The sequence below is a fragment of the Chelonia mydas genome, chromosome 3, assembly GCF_015237465.2.
Source record: "Chelonia mydas isolate rCheMyd1 chromosome 3, rCheMyd1.pri.v2, whole genome shotgun sequence".
In the NCBI taxonomy this organism is placed as follows: domain Eukaryota; kingdom Metazoa; phylum Chordata; order Testudines; family Cheloniidae; genus Chelonia; species Chelonia mydas.
In genome coordinates, this window is record NC_057851.1 from 87,270,736 (window position 1) to 87,289,403 (window position 18,668).

The 18,668-nt window shown below is 42.6% G+C and overlaps 1 protein-coding gene across 3 annotated transcripts in view; it reads left to right on the forward strand.

Moving 5' to 3' along the window:
* The window catches only part of DCBLD1 (discoidin, CUB and LCCL domain containing 1), an 83,427-nt gene that overhangs the window by 46,033 nt on the left and 18,726 nt on the right, over nucleotides 1–18,668 (forward strand). For 2 of the 3 annotated variants that reach the window (XM_037894687.2, XM_037894689.2), the window contains 6 exons: nucleotides 4,123–4,260; nucleotides 5,247–5,298; nucleotides 6,141–6,213; nucleotides 8,324–8,457; nucleotides 13,460–13,500; nucleotides 13,989–14,204. In XM_037894687.2, the coding sequence (XP_037750615.1) occupies nucleotides 4,123–4,260; nucleotides 5,247–5,298; nucleotides 6,141–6,213; nucleotides 8,324–8,457; nucleotides 13,460–13,500; nucleotides 13,989–14,204 (654 nt within the window). The remainder of the gene's footprint in view (nucleotides 1–4,122; nucleotides 4,261–5,246; nucleotides 5,299–6,140; nucleotides 6,214–8,323; nucleotides 8,458–13,459; nucleotides 13,501–13,988; nucleotides 14,205–18,668) is intronic. The other variant, XM_037894688.2, reaches the window with a different exon arrangement.

Genomic DNA, 18,668 nt, shown 5'->3' on the forward strand with positions numbered 1-18,668 from the left:
CAAACTCCTCATAATTGCCTATAGAAAAAAAGAACCTACAGGCCAAAAAATGTGTATATACCCACTTTATTGAGAGCAACAATAGAGGCATGGGATAACATGAAAAATTAAGCCCTTTCCCATCACCTCTAATACCCATAGTTGTTAACACCAAAATTCAACCCTAATGAATCTCTGGGAAGCTTGTGGACATGGGAGCATGTTGTTACTATGAGATTGGGTCTGTACGTTCAGATCATTCTGAAGAGATGCAACAGCATGCAAAAGGTTTTAAAGTTTTGCATTACCAATAACTGCACCAGAGACATTTTTTCAAGTTTCTCCCTTAGAAAGACAAACCTAAGTGTAAAATTGACATATTTTGAAAAACTACTCATCACACTTATGAAACACACAGGTCCATTTTCTGCCTTATATAAAATTATTTTAAACTGTTACTAAGAGGAAAAAAGCACATTAATGAAAAGATGGGATGCGGATTTGAACATGGACATTAAGGACAAGGATTCGGAAAGTATCTGAAGCAGCAGCCCACATACTGCAATATGCATGCTCCATTTAAAAAAAAAAAAAAAAGTTAGAATCCTCTACCAGTGGTACTTAATTCCCTTTAATGCTAAATGCATCAATAGGACAAGAATGGGCAGTGCTGGAGAAACTGTAATGAAATGGGCAGAATTTGTCATATATATATATATATATGGTCCCCAAAATTAGGATATTTGGAAAGAGTTTGAGGATTCTGTTAAAGAGTTGACTGGTTGCCAGCTCTCAGATAACTCGTTGGGGTTGGGTTTGTTTGTGTTTTTTATTTTCCCAAAAATTCTGCACTATATAAGAGCCACAAAGAACTGATCACCCATCTGTTAGTTGCAGCAACAACTGCAATCATAAAGTTGTAGACGAGACAGGAATCCCCTAAATCAGTAGTCTCCAACCTTTTTAAGCACAGGACCACTTTTTGAATTTAAGTGAAACCCAGGATCTACTTAAAAGAAAATGTAGAAATGACAGTAATCTCACAAACCCAAACACCCTTGCCCCGCCCCTTCTCTGAGGCCCTGCCCTGCTCACTCCATCTCCCCTCCCTCCGTGCTTGCTCTTCTCCACCCTCACTCACTTTCAGCAGTCTGGGAAAGGGGTTGGGGTGCGGACTCTGGGCTGGGGCTGAGGGATTTGGAGTGTGGGAGGGGCTCCAGGTTGAGCTTGGCAGAGGGGGTTGGCATGCAGGAGGGGATCAGCGTGTGAGCTCTGGGAGGGAGTTTGAATGCAAGAGGGAGCTCGGGGCTGGGCCAGGAGGTTAGGGTGCAGGGTGTGGACTCTGGGAGGGGGCTGAGGCAGGGGATTGGGGTGCAGGAGGAGGTGTGGGGTGTGAGCTCTGGGAGGGTGTTGTGATATAGGAGCGGGATCAGGGCTCAGGCAGTGTGTTGGGGTGCAGGCTCTGGGAGGGGGCTAGGGCAGGGGATTGGGGTGTGGGCTCTGGGAGGGGGTGCGGGAGAGGGACCAGGGCTGGGGCCAAGGGATCAGGGCTGGGGTGCAGGAGTGGGTGCGGGTGTGTGCTCTGGGAGGGAGTTTGCTTGTGGGGGGGCTCAGGACAGGGGTAGGGGTTTGGGGTGCAGGAGGGGGTTCAGGATTGGGGTGCAGGAGGGGTTTGGGTGCGGGCTCCAGCCAGGTGCTGCTTACCTCAGGTTCACTAAGTCATAGGCCATTTTTAGCACATGCATTCACAAAGGAAGTGTTCTAACTAGAGCTGGCTAAAACTTGGAATTTCTGGTTTGACGAGAATTCTGACACTTGAACATGCTCCCCAGCCCATGCTCCCCAGCAACCCACCAGGCAGGTTTAGGACACAAAAATTTGTCAGACCCACCATGTTTCAATGAAACACGTTGGGTTTTACAAATTGGCATTTTCCACCAAACTCTGGAAATTTTCTGCCCAGTTCTAATCCTAGCTGCTGCTTCTTTTTTCTTTTACTGCTGTGCATACCTGATTTTGCCTTATATGTTATAAGCCTAGGGCCAGCCTTAGTCTTTCTTAGGGGGCTTACACAATTTTTTTCCTCCCTGTCCTGTATGTAACTGACTTCTGATCATGCAACTGTGCACAAGGCTGGCCTGAGAGTGTTGTGGAGTGTCATTGAGAGTCATATTTGGGATGCTGTAAATAATCAACTCCTTTTATATCTATATATAAATAGATGGGATCTTTGGGGGACTGCAGGCAAAGTGTAGCCCACTGAATTTGTTCTGTGGCTGTGATTTCATGGATCCCCCATTTCATGGCCTCCACCATTGCATGCACATAGGGTTGAATAACCCTGATCTTTAGGAAAAATCTGTAACAAACTGTCATCCCTAATGATTGTTTTATGTTCTCAAGGCCTTTGTCACAAAGGAACAGCACTAGAAATTGAGTTTATTAACAAAACAAAAGGCTGAGATTAGCACTGCGCCTTCCACATATCCCAGATCAGCTGTGTAGGCTCCAAAGTCCTGGTTTATATACTAGACTCTTTTCTTCTACCAGCTTCCCTTTCCCTGAACTTTGATGCAGTTCTCTCTCAGTTACATAACCAAAAGGGACCGATCTTAATTTCCTTGCTTCATTCAGCAGCGACTCCCTTCTGGATGGTTAATGGGTAGGATTTGGTGTTCTTTAAAGGAAACTCCTCTACCACATGCTAATGACCACTATGCTGTTTTCACGGGCATGGTCTTGGTAGGCAGAGGAAGATGGGTTATAGTCATGGTTGAGAGACTCCTTAAGGCTTCAGCAGGGACACACACAACCTAATTTCCCCCTGCAGAGAGATGCTGACTTTAAATGTATGTAGTCTCTATGGGGCAAATGTTTTTTTCTTAATAGAAGTCTCTTTGCAAACTTACGTACATCATCCTACTGGAGAGTAAGTATTACACATCCTCATAAATGAAGACTAATGGGTATAAACTATCTCCTAGTTTATGGGGCCATCTGTGGTTGAGGGGAGGCTGGAGACTGAGTTACTTCTTGGTACTCTTCCTATTTACTTTCAGTAGGAAAGAGCAGGGGGCAGTTTCCCAGTCAAAGATATTTTCTCTATGGGAAAGGAGGAGGGGTCCTGAAGAAAATAGAAGAGCTGCCAATAATTTCCAGGTTGACCTCTCTGTCACAGGGAAATACTGTGCCAGCCAGTATCCTGGGACACTGTAGCTGGCAGCAATAAAACTCCCATCTACTTCAATGGGAACGTGAAGGCTACCCCTTTTTATTTACAAAAAGAACAGGAGGACTTGTGGCACCTTAGAGACTAACCAATTTATTTGAGCATAAGCTTTCGTGAGCTACAGCCCACTTCATCGGCATCTGTAGCTCATGAAATCTTATGCTCAAATAAATTGGTTAGTCTCCAAGGTGCCACAAGTACTCCTTTTCTTTTTGTGAATACAGACTAACACGGCTGTTACTCTGAAACCTTTTTATTTAAAGATTGTAAAATAAACTGGCATTGTCTACTTAAAAATCCCTTCAAAGCTTTCTTGTTTCAGCATGTTTTTAAGACTGAGAGAGAAAAAGATTCAGTGATTAGTATAAAAATAAATTGTTTCTGAATATGTGATACCATAAGTGGTGCTGGCGTGTTTCACTGTACTACTCATGCTACATGTTTTCTTTTAAGAACATGCATGCTTTTTGTTTTTAAGTTGCAGTCATAGCTAAAGTTTCCTGACCTGTGTATATCTAGATAGGTTATCTTGCAGACTCTGCATAGATGCCTTGGATTGCCTTTAAATATTCCACTCTTTCCTTAATGGGGTTACTGCTGTTTAAAAATATTACACTTCAACGGCCAAAGAGCATCAATTATCCACTTGAGGCTAAAATAATAAGAAATGTAAATGCCAGAGTTTTCACTGTACTTACAGGATTGGATTCTTGCTATTTTGTGTTACAGTAACTTCAGGTTTCAGACCCACAAAGGTCTCAACCCAAACATCTGAAGTAAACATTTGTAATCATACTTCAAGAGAAGAAGTTTATGGTGAAATTCCTTAGTTATGATAAGACTGCCTATTCCCTATTTTATTTATGTCGTCTAAAGCTTTTGAAATCTTTTTTTTTTTTCTTTTCTGTGTTTAGGACCATACTGTGGCAATATGATGCCCGTTCCTAAAGAAATCATCTTGGATACTAATGAAGCAACTATTCGCTTTGAGAGTGGGTCCCATGTATCGGGACGGGGTTTTCTATTATCCTATGCCAGTAGTGATCATCCAGGTATAGTAATGAGTCCAAAAAGCAAATGTCCTTATGAATTAAAGAGAGAAAACTTGAGGGTACAGATGAACATGCTGCTAATATTCATAAAGCCCAGATCACCACTGAGCTGCCCGCACCTAGATTGCCTGGCACAGAACCCTCTCAACCCATATCTGGATCCCCGCACACTAAGCCCCTCCACACTTGGATCCTGCTTTGCTGAGCCTGCGCACCCATGCCTGGTACAGAGGGGCAGGGCCCTGGAGTGTTTCTGGGCAGGCCCAGTCCTTGCACTGTGTCAGGGTTGAGTGCAGCCTCACCGATGAGTCCATGACCTGGGGTGTGGGGGGAGCTGCACAGTGATCTCCCACCTCCATGTAGCCAGTGGCCTGTGCTCTCCAATGCCATGCTGGAGCCTCCACATTTATTTGACAAAAAAAATTTGCAGAATTTTAAAATATTGTGTGCAGATTTTTTATTTTTTTGGCATGGAATTTTTAATTTTTTGGCGCAGAATGCCCTCAGGAGTAACACAAGGGACAGTTATAGAGTAGTAATGCATGCACCCAGAGCAGCTATCAAAGTCCTACATAGACTGTTTGCGGGATAGGGCTCATCTGAGCAGAAAATGAGCATGTTCTCATTAAAGTCCTGTTAAAAGAGGGCTCAGGCTCAGATATTTATCACATGGTGATGATGTATCAGGTTGTTGAAGACTAACATTTAACACCAACACCTGATGATGTGATAGTCTCACTGTGCAGTTTACTTTTAATGGTAGCAGACAATCTGATTTATGTATGGGATCAGGGGTAAGAGGGGAAGGGAAGGTGTGAGGATATCATAGCTCCTTCATTCCAGCTAATAAAAATGTCAACTATCGAGATGTAAATGCATAAATAATATCTGGAGACTTTTTAAAATATAATTTCATGTTTAGCCAAGTTTTCTCTACACTTTTATAGTCTGCAGTCAGGAATGACTAGTTGTAATATTTTTAACAGACCTAATCACATGTTTGGAGAGAGCAAACCATCACGTGAAGAACGAATACAGGTAAATATGAGTGCAACACTATGCTCTGCAGTTGTCTCGCTGTGTCTTGTTTGACCTGTTCATTGTTGTATCTGGATAAAGTATCTTGTTTGCTGCTTGTAACGTGCTGAAAAGCCTTGAAAAGCCTAGCATTTACCACAGGAATGTGTTTTTTTGAGACGTTCGTTCCTTTTCAGTATAATGCTATAATTATGCGTGGCTTATTTGTGAGTAGCAGAAGAGTCATCTCCCCAAGACTTCACTTTCGAGAACAAACAAGGGGATGCTGCTACAGTGCTCAAACTATCTTGATTTGTGGCATAAGTGGGCAGTGCCAAGGTAAACTAAAAATACAGAGCTTAACCTTTGGAGGTGCTGAGAGCCCTGAACTTCCACTGATGCCACTGGGAGTTGAGGGCACTCAGAATCTTCCAGGATCAGACCCAAGGTATGTTAAAATTGTTTCTAGGTTAGTTTCTTGAGTTGGTGAACCTGGCAATAGATTTTGAAATCGTAATGGAACACAAGCCAATTTTTACTGTGCTCTTGAACAATATTGAGCTTTTTTTTTTGGAGTTGCTTGGAAAGTTAGTTACCTTGTGTCGTAATATTTCCAGAACAAGCAGAACTAAAGAGAAAAAAATGCACTTAAATGATTACTATTTTGGCTCTTTGTGTGTCCTACTATATGCAGTAAGCTAATGAACTTGAATCTGAGAACAAATTTGCGTTTTAAAAACATGCTAATTTATGCTCAGCTAGAACACATTTCTAAAAATATTTCTTGGTTTGTTGGCATTTTGTGTGTGTGAGGCAGGCATTACAATCCATGTTTTAAACACGCTTCTATTCTTCTACTGCAGCAGATACTGTCCTGCTGGTTGCAGAGACATAGCAGGTGATATTTCTGGGAATATAGTGGAAGGATACAGAGATGTAAGTATGAAGGGTAAAGAATGGGCTTTAGAAAGATGGAATACAAAGGCAATTGCTAGGGTTGCCAGATCTCTGGTTTTCGACCGGAAAGTCTGGTTAAAAAGAGGACTTGACGGTGTCCGATCAGATCTACTGACCAGATACCCAAGGTCTGGTTACTGCGGGTGGGGGAGGCAGGAAGGCGTCAGGTAAATTACCCATGCCAGACCCTACTCTGCTGGAGCCGCCTCCTAACCTGCGTTTGGCAACTGCAGCTCCTGACGCGGGGAGGGGGGAGGAGAGGGGAAAAGCAGTGAGTGATGGGGGAAGGCGGGAAGAGGAGCAAACGATGGGCTGGGCCTTGGGGAAGAGGTGGGACAAGGGCGGGGCTTAGGGGGAAGAGGCACTCCTGCTTGAGTGTCCAGTTTTTAAACATTAGAGTTGTCAACCCTAGAAAATTCATGGTTATTGAGCACAATAAGCAAAAATATCATTCATTTTTAGCTCTGTTAATAATCCCATTTACTGGCACCTTTACTACTTACATAGTACCAAACAAGCCAACCGCCCATTTATGAGCAAGAAACATGTAATGTCACTCAGAAAACCATGCACTGAAAAGATACTTCTGGCTTCTAGCTACTGTGGTTTTTGTTCTCCCTATCCCCTTTTTTGTCCGCTAAGTGGTACTGGATGACATGTTAAACTATTCCTATAATCTCAGGATTCCCTCTCTCTCTTTTGAGAATCCAGTGCACCCCAAATTCCAGATCTCAGTTACTCCCTGAACAGTGCTATATCTGCTCATCACAGATCTTTCCATTTTTTTAAGTCTGTCCTCCTAGGGGAAAAAATCAGTTCAGTTAGAATTGGATTTTGACACCAATGTCTACTTCATTTCAGAGTGATTTCCTGGGATTTTTCTCATGATTTAGTTGGGGACTGGTCCTGCTTTGAGCAGGGGGTTGGACTAGATGACTTCCTGAGATCCCTTCCAACCCTGGTATTCTAGATTCTATGATTCCTAAACCTGTCCCATTTATAAATACCAGTTTCTTAAATTACTGACTTTGTGGCACCTTAGCGACTTCAGTGGATTGTGATCAGGCCTTACATTAGTAGTGCTTTGTTTAAAGAAGAAAGTGGTCTGAATGGTTCACTTATGCCTGTATTATACCACACCCTGCTTTGACCACCGACTGCCCCATGGTTCTAGAATATAATCCCTGGATTTTTATGACATCTTCTAGTATCTCTAAGTTTATCCCGATATAAAGTGATCATACTGCAGTACATATTTACATAAAGTTCCACTTTTCTTCATCATAAGTGGAGCAATAGTTGAGTTTTAAATGCCAGTGCATGTCCTCAAACTACTCACTGATTGTTCAGCCCCTCTGTCTTGGAGAATTACAGGGAAATTGGCTGAAATAACAAGGAAATTCTACCCACAACTTGTATCAAAGGGCACTCTGCGTACCACACCTGATGATTAGAAAATGAAAAGCAACAAACGGCATGGCCTCACTCAGGCCTTGCTTACACTAAGGAAAGTTTGCAGAATTTTCCCATCACTGCTAACAGCTGCTCAGTTTTAATGGTGGTAGCAACATTGGAAGCTGTAGTGTAGGCCAGCTGGTGGCATTTTAAGTACCGTGCCATCTAACTCTGCTTAAAGTGCACATAGTTGACATGGTCCTTAAAATGCTAGTGGCAGCCGGTCTACGTTAGAGCTTCTAGTGTTGCTAAAAATGGTGAAACTGAACTATGTTATCAGCAATGGGAAATTTTTGCCAAAAATATAGACAAGGCCTTAGTTCTTCACCCTGCACAATGACTTTTGCTGGGGAGGGGCATGTGGTGATTCTGGAGCACTTTCCCTACAAGCAAATCAGTATTTTTTTTTAATTTACTTTTTTTTGAATAAGCATTTGATTTTTGGGAAGAGTTTTTTAAACAGAAAAAAAATACTGTACTTTCCTTCTTTATATTCACCTTAAATCTTCAGAGGATTTTATGATTTTGAAGATCTGTGACTTTTTATGAGAGAGGTAATGGTGGGTTGAGCTTGAAAGTTTTAGTAACTTGCCAAACTTAACCTTTTGTTTGAGTTCTGGTTTCTGCATTCCAGACCTCCTTATTGTGCAAATCAGCCATACACTCAGGTGTTGTTGCAGATGAGCTGGGTGGCCAGATCAATGTGATTCAGCAGAAAGGAGTAAGTCGATACAAAGGCATCCTCGCCAATGGCATCCTTTCACAGGAGTAAGTGTCACAGTAGTTTGTCTTTTTATTCTGTATTTGAAAGTAACCCTGGAGGCATAATTAACCCACCACATCAGAGAGGGAGCATGTGGCACACTGTCAGCTCTTCTCCTTTCAGAAGGGAAAAAAATTGGAAGTGTTTATCACTTAATAACAAGTTTCAGAGTAGCAGTTGCGTTAGTCTGTATTCGCAAAAAGAAAAGGAGTACTAGTGGCACCTTAGAGACTAACCAATTTATTTGAGCATAAGCTTTTCTTATCACTTAAAAGTTGACCTTTGGAAGATAAATGTAATACACAATGTCATTTGATTTGCTGATATTTTAATTAAAATGGCATTAGTTTTGGGATACAGAGACATAGTATCTCAGGTCTTTGGTGCATTAATGACTAGAAATTTTAAATTATGCCACTCTTTCTCTCTCTTCACATATTTATCAAATCACCTGGTTCGCAAATACACAAAGTTTTTGGTGTTCTGCAGACAAAATCATACATTTAAGTAGTCAATATGTTAAAAAAGCAATGATGAACTAATGAAAAACCTCAAAAAAATTAAAATAATATGACTGAAGGAATGAATAGCAGTGCTGAAAAGTAGGGGAGTTAAATGAAAACTTTAAATACATTCACAAGCTTTTTGTAGCACTATTTTAGATTACTAGAGCTACCATTTATCTGCTGCCCCTAAATGTATTACAGCTGAGGCAAAAATAAAATCTCTTAAAATATCTAACCGTGCAGTGAGCACTTCCAGCAATTGTCTGTGTCACTCAGGAAGATTATTAATATTTTAAAAATTTAAATATCAGGAACATGGGTGAGGTATTTATTGGTGGGGAGGGAAGCCCTCTCTCCCAAGCATTCTAGCAAGCTGAGTGCCTGGGAGACTATTTCTTCTTTCACCTATAGTTTCCCACTCCCCCTAGTTTTTTTCCAAGCCCTCCTGACATCATGTGATCATCCAGTGAAACAAAGGTGAAATCTGGAGTCTGTTGAAGTTAATGGAAAAACTCCTGTGGACTAGAATTTCATCCAAAATGTATCAGGGTTATAAACTCCTGTGCTTCCGGGCATAAATCAACCACTAACTGGCTAGGGACCGAAGATTAGAAGAAACTTCCCTCATGAGCATGTTATTTTGTAACTGTCCATTGTGAGGTATGCAACCCATCCCTTAAGTATCTGGTACTTGCTGCTGTTGGGATCAAGATACAGGATTAGATTGACCACTGGTCTGACCAGTGTGGCACTTCCGTGTACAACTAAATGGGGAGGTGAGAGGGGAATAATTTGATCTTATTTCAAAACATGAGTGAAGTGAGTGTTTGCCAGAAAGATAAAAGACAAAATTAGTAGGAAAAAACACTGTTTCTGTATTTTAAGTTTTTTAAAAGGGTTTCGTAATATGTATTTCAAACACTGAATAGCTATTCTGTTCTCGCAACACACACGCTATAACTAAAACTCCTCAGAACTGTCAGCGCTGGAAAGGATAACTCTTTGGCACCTAAACAATAGTATTTTATGAGCTTCAAATACCCCTTTATTTAAAGGCTTTCTATACTTTTTAAAAATCTCATTTACAGTGGATTTCAGTATTAAAGATTTATTTCATTTAGTGACTCTAGCTGAAGTTGACCTCATCAAAAGCTACTTCTGCTTGTGTGCATTGAGCCCATAAATGTGGCTGTATTATAATTTGATGGTTAAGTTATGAATTGCTCACTTACCAGCTCCCCAGAACTGACCTTGGCCTCTCTGGCTTCATTTTTTATGCTATGTTATCTGTGATTTGCAGTTTCCATGATCTATGTGTGGACCTAGACACATGTATTGTATAATGAAGATACAGTGGCCACAGCTCAGATTTATCAGGCATTTCTGACATCTTAAGTGCAAATGTATCAGCTTTTACTTTGTCACCCGAGCTGGCCTATGAGTAAGGCCCTTTGTCTTCAGTTTTTACAGAATTTCCCTCCCAAAATTCCCAGATTTTGAAAAGAGCAAGTGTGGTTGGGTTTTACTGATTTTTAACCCGAATTTTGCAAGTGCTGGAATTCGCCAGCCCTGGCTCCATTCTCAAAGTCCCTGCTGGATGGCACAGCGTGCCTATGCAGAGAAGGGTAATTACCAGTTGGCAGCTACTGCTGCTGCATTGTGGAGGAGCAAGATGGGTCAGGAGCCAGGTTCCAGCAACCAAGACTGCTGCAGCAACAGGCCCCACAGGAAACAGGGTTCCTATCACCCCCTGCCAACCCACTGCCTCTGGTGACTACCAGGTACCCTCCAATTCCACACCCAGAGGCTTTTCATGTTTGGTTTTCACAGATTTTTCACCCATTGCTAATTTTTTTTTTTTTTTTTAAATAAATGCTGATAAATTCCCAGGATATGTTTAAACAAAATAAAAACCAAAAACAAAGGGCTCTTACCTGTGAGGGACTCTGGGCTTACATCTGCACATGAAAGTATTTTTCTGTCTTTGAAAATAGAGATAATTGTTTAGGAATTGTACAGATTAAGATTTGGATTACAACAGCATTGTTTACAAAATCTCCTCAAGGTGGACTCTATATTCAAAAGAGGACTTTAATAGTAAACATAGTGCAACAGAGAATCTTTCTTTGCACAAGTATTGTCACAAGTGGATTCTTTTGTAGAGCCTTATAGCTCTCACTATCTGCTCAACAGAACTCTTAAGATTAATAAGGAAATGGGGAGCTTTATAGTCGTGCCTTACTGACTGTTATGTGAGAAAGTGAATGTTATGTGTGAAATGTCACCTATCACAAAATGAAAAATGATGAATTACAGTAATTAGATCAGCCCATTTTTAATGACCTGCAAAATGTAAAAGCTTCTTAAACTTGAAAATATTTTAGAAATTCTAATCTTCCCTCTTTTAGCTAAAGTTAGAGGCATCTATTTTAGACAGAGTTTCAGTGCCTTTCTTTGATGCAAAAAGAAAAAGACTTTGTAAGACCTTTGTAAACATTGCTCTAGGAGTATTTATAATTCATTGATTTGACAGGCTTTGTGAGCCATGCTTTTGACAGTGGACCACTTTGTATTTAATAAATAAGCAAACATGCTTTTGCCTTAATATGCTTTTGGAAGTTATGTAAAATTCTGACATAGAGCATACAGAGCCCATACGATAGCCTGTGAGAAATGCCCTAGAGGAGTACCAGTTTCTCTTGCTGCTTTGACTCACCTGAACCCCCAAATAAATCAACTCCCTCTGTACAGTCTCTGTTTCTGAAAGTCATCGTTTTTCTGCAGTCACCAATATTCCCTATCTAGAAAGTGGTGAAGGGAAGTGGTACTTCGACTGGTCTTCTCACGTGGCTACCCTTCCCTTCCTATTCCCAGTTTGCTACAGCTCGGTTCTCAAAATATTTAATTCTGTGGGCCACTATTAGCCCGCAAACTAGAGTTGAGGACAAACTATCCTGGATGACTGTGAAAAAGCAACCTGGAAGGGAGTTCTGTTGTAATTTCAGTACAGAAGTTACTTTAAAGCATAACATACTGGCCAAGATTTTCCAAAGGGACTAGTGCAGTCCTCAAACTGTAGGGTTCACCCCCCTAAAAGAGTGCAGAGGAACATTTTGGGGGAGGGCTGGGCATGGTCAGGGAGGGAGTGCCCCAGCTCCACTCTGCCCCCTGCTCCACCCCCAACCCCACTCCACCCCCTGCTCCAGCCCAACTCTGTCCTCATTCCCTCTCCCAGGCCAGCCTTTAGCATCAGCTCCTCCCCCATCCCCAGTTCACCCCCAAGCTCTGCCTTCAGCCCAAGCTCCTCTGCTGAGTCAACTGTGCAGTAATGGAGGGGGAGCGTGGACAGATTCCATTACTTGGGGGCGGGGGGGCGGGGGGAAGGGGCAGGACAGGAAAAGTTTGGGCAACACTGAACTACTGATTTTTGGTTGCCTAACTGGCAAAATCTTTCAGGGAACAGATTTTTAGGAAGTCCAAGCACCCATCCCTCTGAACATCAGGCCCCTTTAAGGTGCATTTTGATGGGCACCCATAATTCGTTGTCACTTTTTAAAGCTTTGCTATTTTACTGTTCTGCACTATTATGTGAGGTTTTGTGGAATGAGGCAGGATTATTTTTTGTTTAATGTCCTATATTAAAATAACTCCATGGGTGGGGGAAGTGGGGAGAGAAGACAACAAATTTGGCTCTGTCTTCAGAGACAAAAGAGACATTTTAAAAACTTTAGTTGAACTTGATTATGGCAGAGCCATGTTATAACCAAATTAAAACCTCATTTTTTAGCCCTGATAGAGCATGAGTGTTTATTTTTAACCCATTTGTGGTATCATTTGGCCACATTTAAAGACCAGACTAAAGTGTGATTCAGTTAAAACTAAGTTTAACTCACTGGGTCTGATTATCCTTGCACTTAAATTGGATTTACACCCGTGTAACTCCATTGATTTCAGTTGAGTTACTCTTGGTTTACATTCATGTGAGAGGAAAATTGGGCTTATTGTTTGAGCAGTGCATGGCAGCTAGATACAGAGCTCCTGTTAACTCGGTATTTTGGCACTTTATGATGGTTCTGGTGGCTTTTCTGTTGCTTTGGTGGCTTTTCAGTAGCAGATGGGGAAATTGGGTTAGCATAAAAATGCCCCAAAGTACCATAGGTTCTGCGTAGTGGAGATGCTTAAGGGGAAATGTGTTTTGAGGATGATAGTCTGGGTTGGGGGAGGGGTGAATCATTTTAAAGAATTTCTATATGCCAGAACCTGTAAAGGATGGTCTGAGTTTTGTCATTATGAGACCACGGCAAAAACAGGAGTGCCCTGACAAGAGGTGGATGAATAGCAAGATGTTGAAGATTGTCTATCTGGTCTGAGAGATTGTTAGATACAGAATACTCTCACCCCAAAGTGAGTATTCTGATCTTGGTCTAGTTTGTATGAGCAGCTCCTGACGTGTTCAATAACTCTTTCTGGTCATTCCCCCCACCCCTTTGTTTTCTTACAGTGGCTCTCTCTCAGACAAGCGGTTTGTGTTTACCTCAAATGGTAAGAAAAGTACCTTTATTTTAGATATTCAAGTCTTGACTTGCAATTTTTTTCCCTGTAAAAGCTAAAATAACCTGAAAAATGTGAAACTACATAGAACGTGGTGACTTTGAGGAGAGTAACTTCCTGCCAGTGTATTACAACTATAGCTTGTGATTGGGGAAGAGACAAAGCCAGGAAGAACACACATGCATGTGGTTGAGAAGCCATGATGTGATAATATTATATCTATGGTGCTAGTACATGAATGGAGTTCCACTTCCATTCTGAGGGAGGTGGGACTGAGACTGGGTGAGGGAGTGGGAACATAGTAATCTGATACTGGATTGCCTGCTGCAAACATTATGCCTAACGGATGGCAGCACAGGAGGGAGAAACAGCAGGGAGGAGAATTATATGAGCTGGTTGTTGTGGGTGGCCTTGGTGGGATATGCTGGGAAAATGCAAGTTGTCTCTTCCATCTCTCTCTGTATCGGAATTCCTTCTAGGTTGCAATAAATCCTTGAGTCTGGAAGATGGATTCATCCCCAACAGCCATATTACAGCATCGTCCTCTTGGGAAGAGACCAGTGAAATTGGGGAAAGTGTTCAGTGGTCTCCTGACAAGGCCTGGCTTCAAGTCCAAGGGATTTCATGGGCTTCCAACCATAGCAGCCACCGGGAGTGGTTAGAAATAGACTTGGGAGAGAAAAAGAGAATAACGGGTAAGTTACCTGCTGAATAACGTGGCTGGTTTCCAAGCCAGAGGCATAAGTTCTGCTTTGAGTGATGTCACTGTGGATGCTCCATTTTAGGTGTTCGTGTATCCCTGCGCTTTTAATCAGAGATTTAGGGTAGCAGTGCCCGGTTGGGTCTCACATGCGCGGTCCCCATCTCGCACTGCTTCAGGCAGTTCACTAGCACTGTGCGACCAACCCTTCCTCAGTTCCTTCTCTACCACCTTTGGCAATGAGTCAGAGCATTCAGCAGCACCTCAGATCTTAGCTAGAATAGTATACCCAAGTTACTTCTAGTTTTATTATAGATTGTCAACCCTTTTTCATTCCTTTGGACGCATTTATTTAAAAAAAAACAAAAAAAAACCCTAATTTGTTTTCCTGATTAGAAGTAGGTTTTTGTTGAACCCTTATTCCCAGTTCTCCCCTCAGGGGAGGGTGAAACTCTCCTCTCAGGGGCATGCCCGGTTCTCTGGGCTTTAAATGTTGCCTCACCTGTAGGCTATCAATTCCAGCGTCAGACAGGCATGCTCAGTATGTCCACTGCCTTGGCGAGAAACATGTTCTTCAAAAGAGTCCGCACTGTCATAACCTAACAGCCAGGACCAGGAAAGCCAGGGACTTGTAGCTAAAGCTGCTCCTAAAGGAGAAGTCCCTCAGGCCAGCATCTGAGCCAGAAGCCAGGACTCCCCCGGGACAAAAGTCCCCTATGGCAGCCTCTGACAGAGGCTCTACTTCTAAGTAGTAGATGCCACCATGGGTACTGAGTCAGTTCGTATACAAAAGGATTTAGCAGTCTCCTCAATGCCTGAATCGCCTATTCTCAGCACTGACATTACCCTGACTCACTCGGTACCAAATCACTCTTCCACTCCACCTCGCGCAGCTCCCCCTCTTTCGAGCAATGAGGATGATGTCGATGATGGAGAGATTTATTCCCACCACTCTTCTCTTATCCGCAATATGGCAGGACATGCCTCCACACTGCACACAAAGAATCCCAATGGTACGGGTACCCATGGATGGCACCCATGCCACCCTCCACCACAGTGGCTGTATTGGACACCATGGATGGCACATCCCACTTACCACCACAAATCTCCCAGGGAGAGCACACATCCATCACCTGCACTGTCGGTAGCGGGACCATCTCAGACCCCTGAGGACATTCCAGCAGAACAGGATGAACCCTTGGACCGAGACCAGGACATTGAACCTACCCTTCACTTTTCTTCTTCTTCTTCTACTCCTGATGACACCATTGTGCCCCCTATCCCAATGCTTATCTTCTCAGTAACTGTTCCAGTGCTTGTAATGTAAGGATTTAAAGCTGAACCCTGCATTCTTCATATGTCCAAAATTCCCATTGTTATGGGTGTTTTGGGAATACAGGAACACAGGTTTGGGCTGAGCTGTCTTATATGCCTTCTGTCATATCAGTTATCTATAAACATTACGTTGTAGACATTCTACAATGTATTCACACAGTCAACAATAGAGCTTGGCTGTTGTGTCCTGATCAACCTGTAAATGGCTCTTTAGGGTCTATTTATGATGCACTCCCTGTATCAATAAATGAATATCTAAGCCTGGTCACTGAAACAATGGTATGTTCACATAAGTGGCGCTCCTATTGCAAGCTCCTTGCGTAACAAATTTAAATTACCGTCACTTGTAAATGGATAAAGACCCTCATGATGGACCATAATCTGTGATAATCTGTGTGCATAATCCATTGCCATTTTGGGGTCGGTAATCTTTTAAAATTCCATGGCATGTATTTACATAAAGAGCATCTTGAAAGTTTCCTAACCATATAATTTAAATCTGTCTTGTGAAATCTCTTCCTGCATTGGTGATGGAGTTCTTTATAAATACACCTTGCATGTAACAACACTGATTGGTTGACTGTGTAGCCTGGTATTAATCTAAGGTTTAAAGTACACCTTTCACAAAAAACAAGTTCTTTATTTAGGTAGTTACTTAGAGTTAATTAAGAAGGTGAAGCACACACAGAAACTTTAAGCTTTAGTTAATACAGATATTATTGAAACCATAGAAAAATCAATACACGTAAGTAGAAGAATAAGATTAAATACAGTAAAGTGCGTTACTTACAATCTTACATTGCGCATACTTGCAATCTTATGGAGACCATTAGAACCAAAGATAGAAGAAACAGTGAAGCACACTACAAGAGGAAATTGCTGGGCCAGGCTTCCTGTCTGACTGCCCATGCCATTATCCCAGGGTCCCAACTAGAGATGGGTTTGACAACCCTTTCTGCACCTTTTTTCATTCCATCCACATACATCTGGGACCATATCTGATCAAGTCTCAGATCCCTGTTTATATTTGGTATTCCAGGAGACCAATTTTAGGGTTCTGGTTGTTCATGTGTGGCATTCTGGTTGACCATAATTACATTTCTGACAGTTAATCCAATCATTCATGTCAGTCATAGAATCATAGAATATCAGGGTGGAAGGGACCTCAGGAGGTCATCTAGTCCAACTCACTGCTCAAAGCAGGACCAATCCCCAACTAAAGTATCCCAGCCAGGGCTTTGTCAAGCCTGACATTAAAAACTTCAAAGGAAGGAGATTCCACCACCTCCCTAGGTAAGGCATTCCAGTGCTTCACCACCCTCCTAGTGAAAAAGTTTTTCCTAATATCCAACCTAAACCTCCCCCACTGCAACTTGAAACCATTACTCCTCGTTCAGTCATGTGGTACCACTGAGAACAATCTAGATCCATCTACTTTGGAACCCCCTTTCAGGTAGTTGAAAGCAGCTATCAAATTCCCCCTCATTCTTCTCTTCCGCAGACTAAACAATCCCGGTTCCCTCAGCCTCTCCTCATAAGTCATGTGTTCCAGACCCCTAATCATTTTTGTTACCCTCCGCTGGACATTTTCCAATTTTTTCACATCCTTCTTGCAGTGTGGTGCCCAAAACTGGACACAGTACTCCAGATGAGGCCTCACCAATGTCGAACAGAGGGGAACGATCACGTCCCTCGATCTGCTGGCAATGCCCCTACTTATACAGCCCAAAATGCCATTGGCCTTCTTGGCAACAAGGGCACACTGTTGACTCATATCCAGCTTCTCGTCCACTGTAACCCCTAGGTCCTTTTCTGCAGAACTGCTGCCGAGCCATTCGGTCCCTAGTCTGTAGCGGTGCATGGGATTCTGCCGTCCTCAGTGCAGGACTCTGCACTTGTCCTTGTTGAACCTCATCAGATTTCTTAGGCCCAATCCTCTAATTTGTCTAGGTCCCTCTGTATCCTATCCCTACTCGCCAGCGTATCTACCTCTCTTCCCAGTTTAGTGTCATCTGCAAACTTGCTGAGGGTGCAATCCACGCCATCCTCCAGATCATTAATGAAGATATTGAACAAAACCAGCCCGAAGACCGACCCTTGGGGCACTCCACTTGATGCCGGCTGCCAGCTAGATGTGGAGCCATTGATTACTACCCGTTGAGCCCGACAATCTAGCCAGCTTTCTATCTACCTTATAGTCCATTCATCCAGCTCATATTTCTTTAACTTGCTGGCAAGAATGCTGTGGGAGACTGTGTCAAAAGCTTTGCTAGAGTCAAGGAACAACACATCCACTGCTTTCCCCTCATCCACAGAGCCAGTTATCTCATCATAGTAGGCAATTAGATTCAGAATTGATTTCTTGAGGACCTGCTTCATGATTTTTCCAGGGACTGAGGTGAGGCTGACTAGCCTGTAGTTCCCAGGATCCTCCTTCTTCCCTTTTTTTAAAGATGGGCACTACATTAGCCTTTTTTCAGTCTTCCGGGACTTCCTCCCGTTCGCCATGAGTTTTCAAAGATAATGGCCAATGGCTCTGCAATCACATCCGCCAACTCCTTTAGCACTCTCGGATGCAGCGCATCCGGCCCCATGAACTTGTGCTCGTCCAGCTTTTCTAAATAGTCCCGAACCACTTCTTTCTCCACAGAGGGCTGGTCACCTCCTCCCCATGCTGTGCTGCTCAGTGCAGCAGTCTGGGAGCTGACCTTGTTCATGAAGACAGAGGCAAAAAAAGCATTGAGTACGTTAGCATTTTCCACATCCTCTGTCACTAAGTTGCCTCCCTCATTTAGTAAGGGGCCCACACTTTCCTTGACTTTCTTTTTGTTGCTAACATACCTGAAGAAACCCTTCTTGTTACTCTTACCATCTCTTGCTAGCTGCAACTCCAGGTGTGATTTGGCCTTCCTGATTTCACTCCTGCATCCCCGAGCAATATTTTTATACTCTTCCCTGGTCATTTGTCCAATCTTCACTTCTTATAAGCTTCTTTTTTGTGTTTAAGATCAGCAAGGATTTCACTGTTAAGCCAAGCTTGTCACCTGCCATATTTACTATTCTTTCTACACATTGGGATGGTTTGTCCCTGTAACCTCAATAAGGATTCTTTAAAATACAGCCA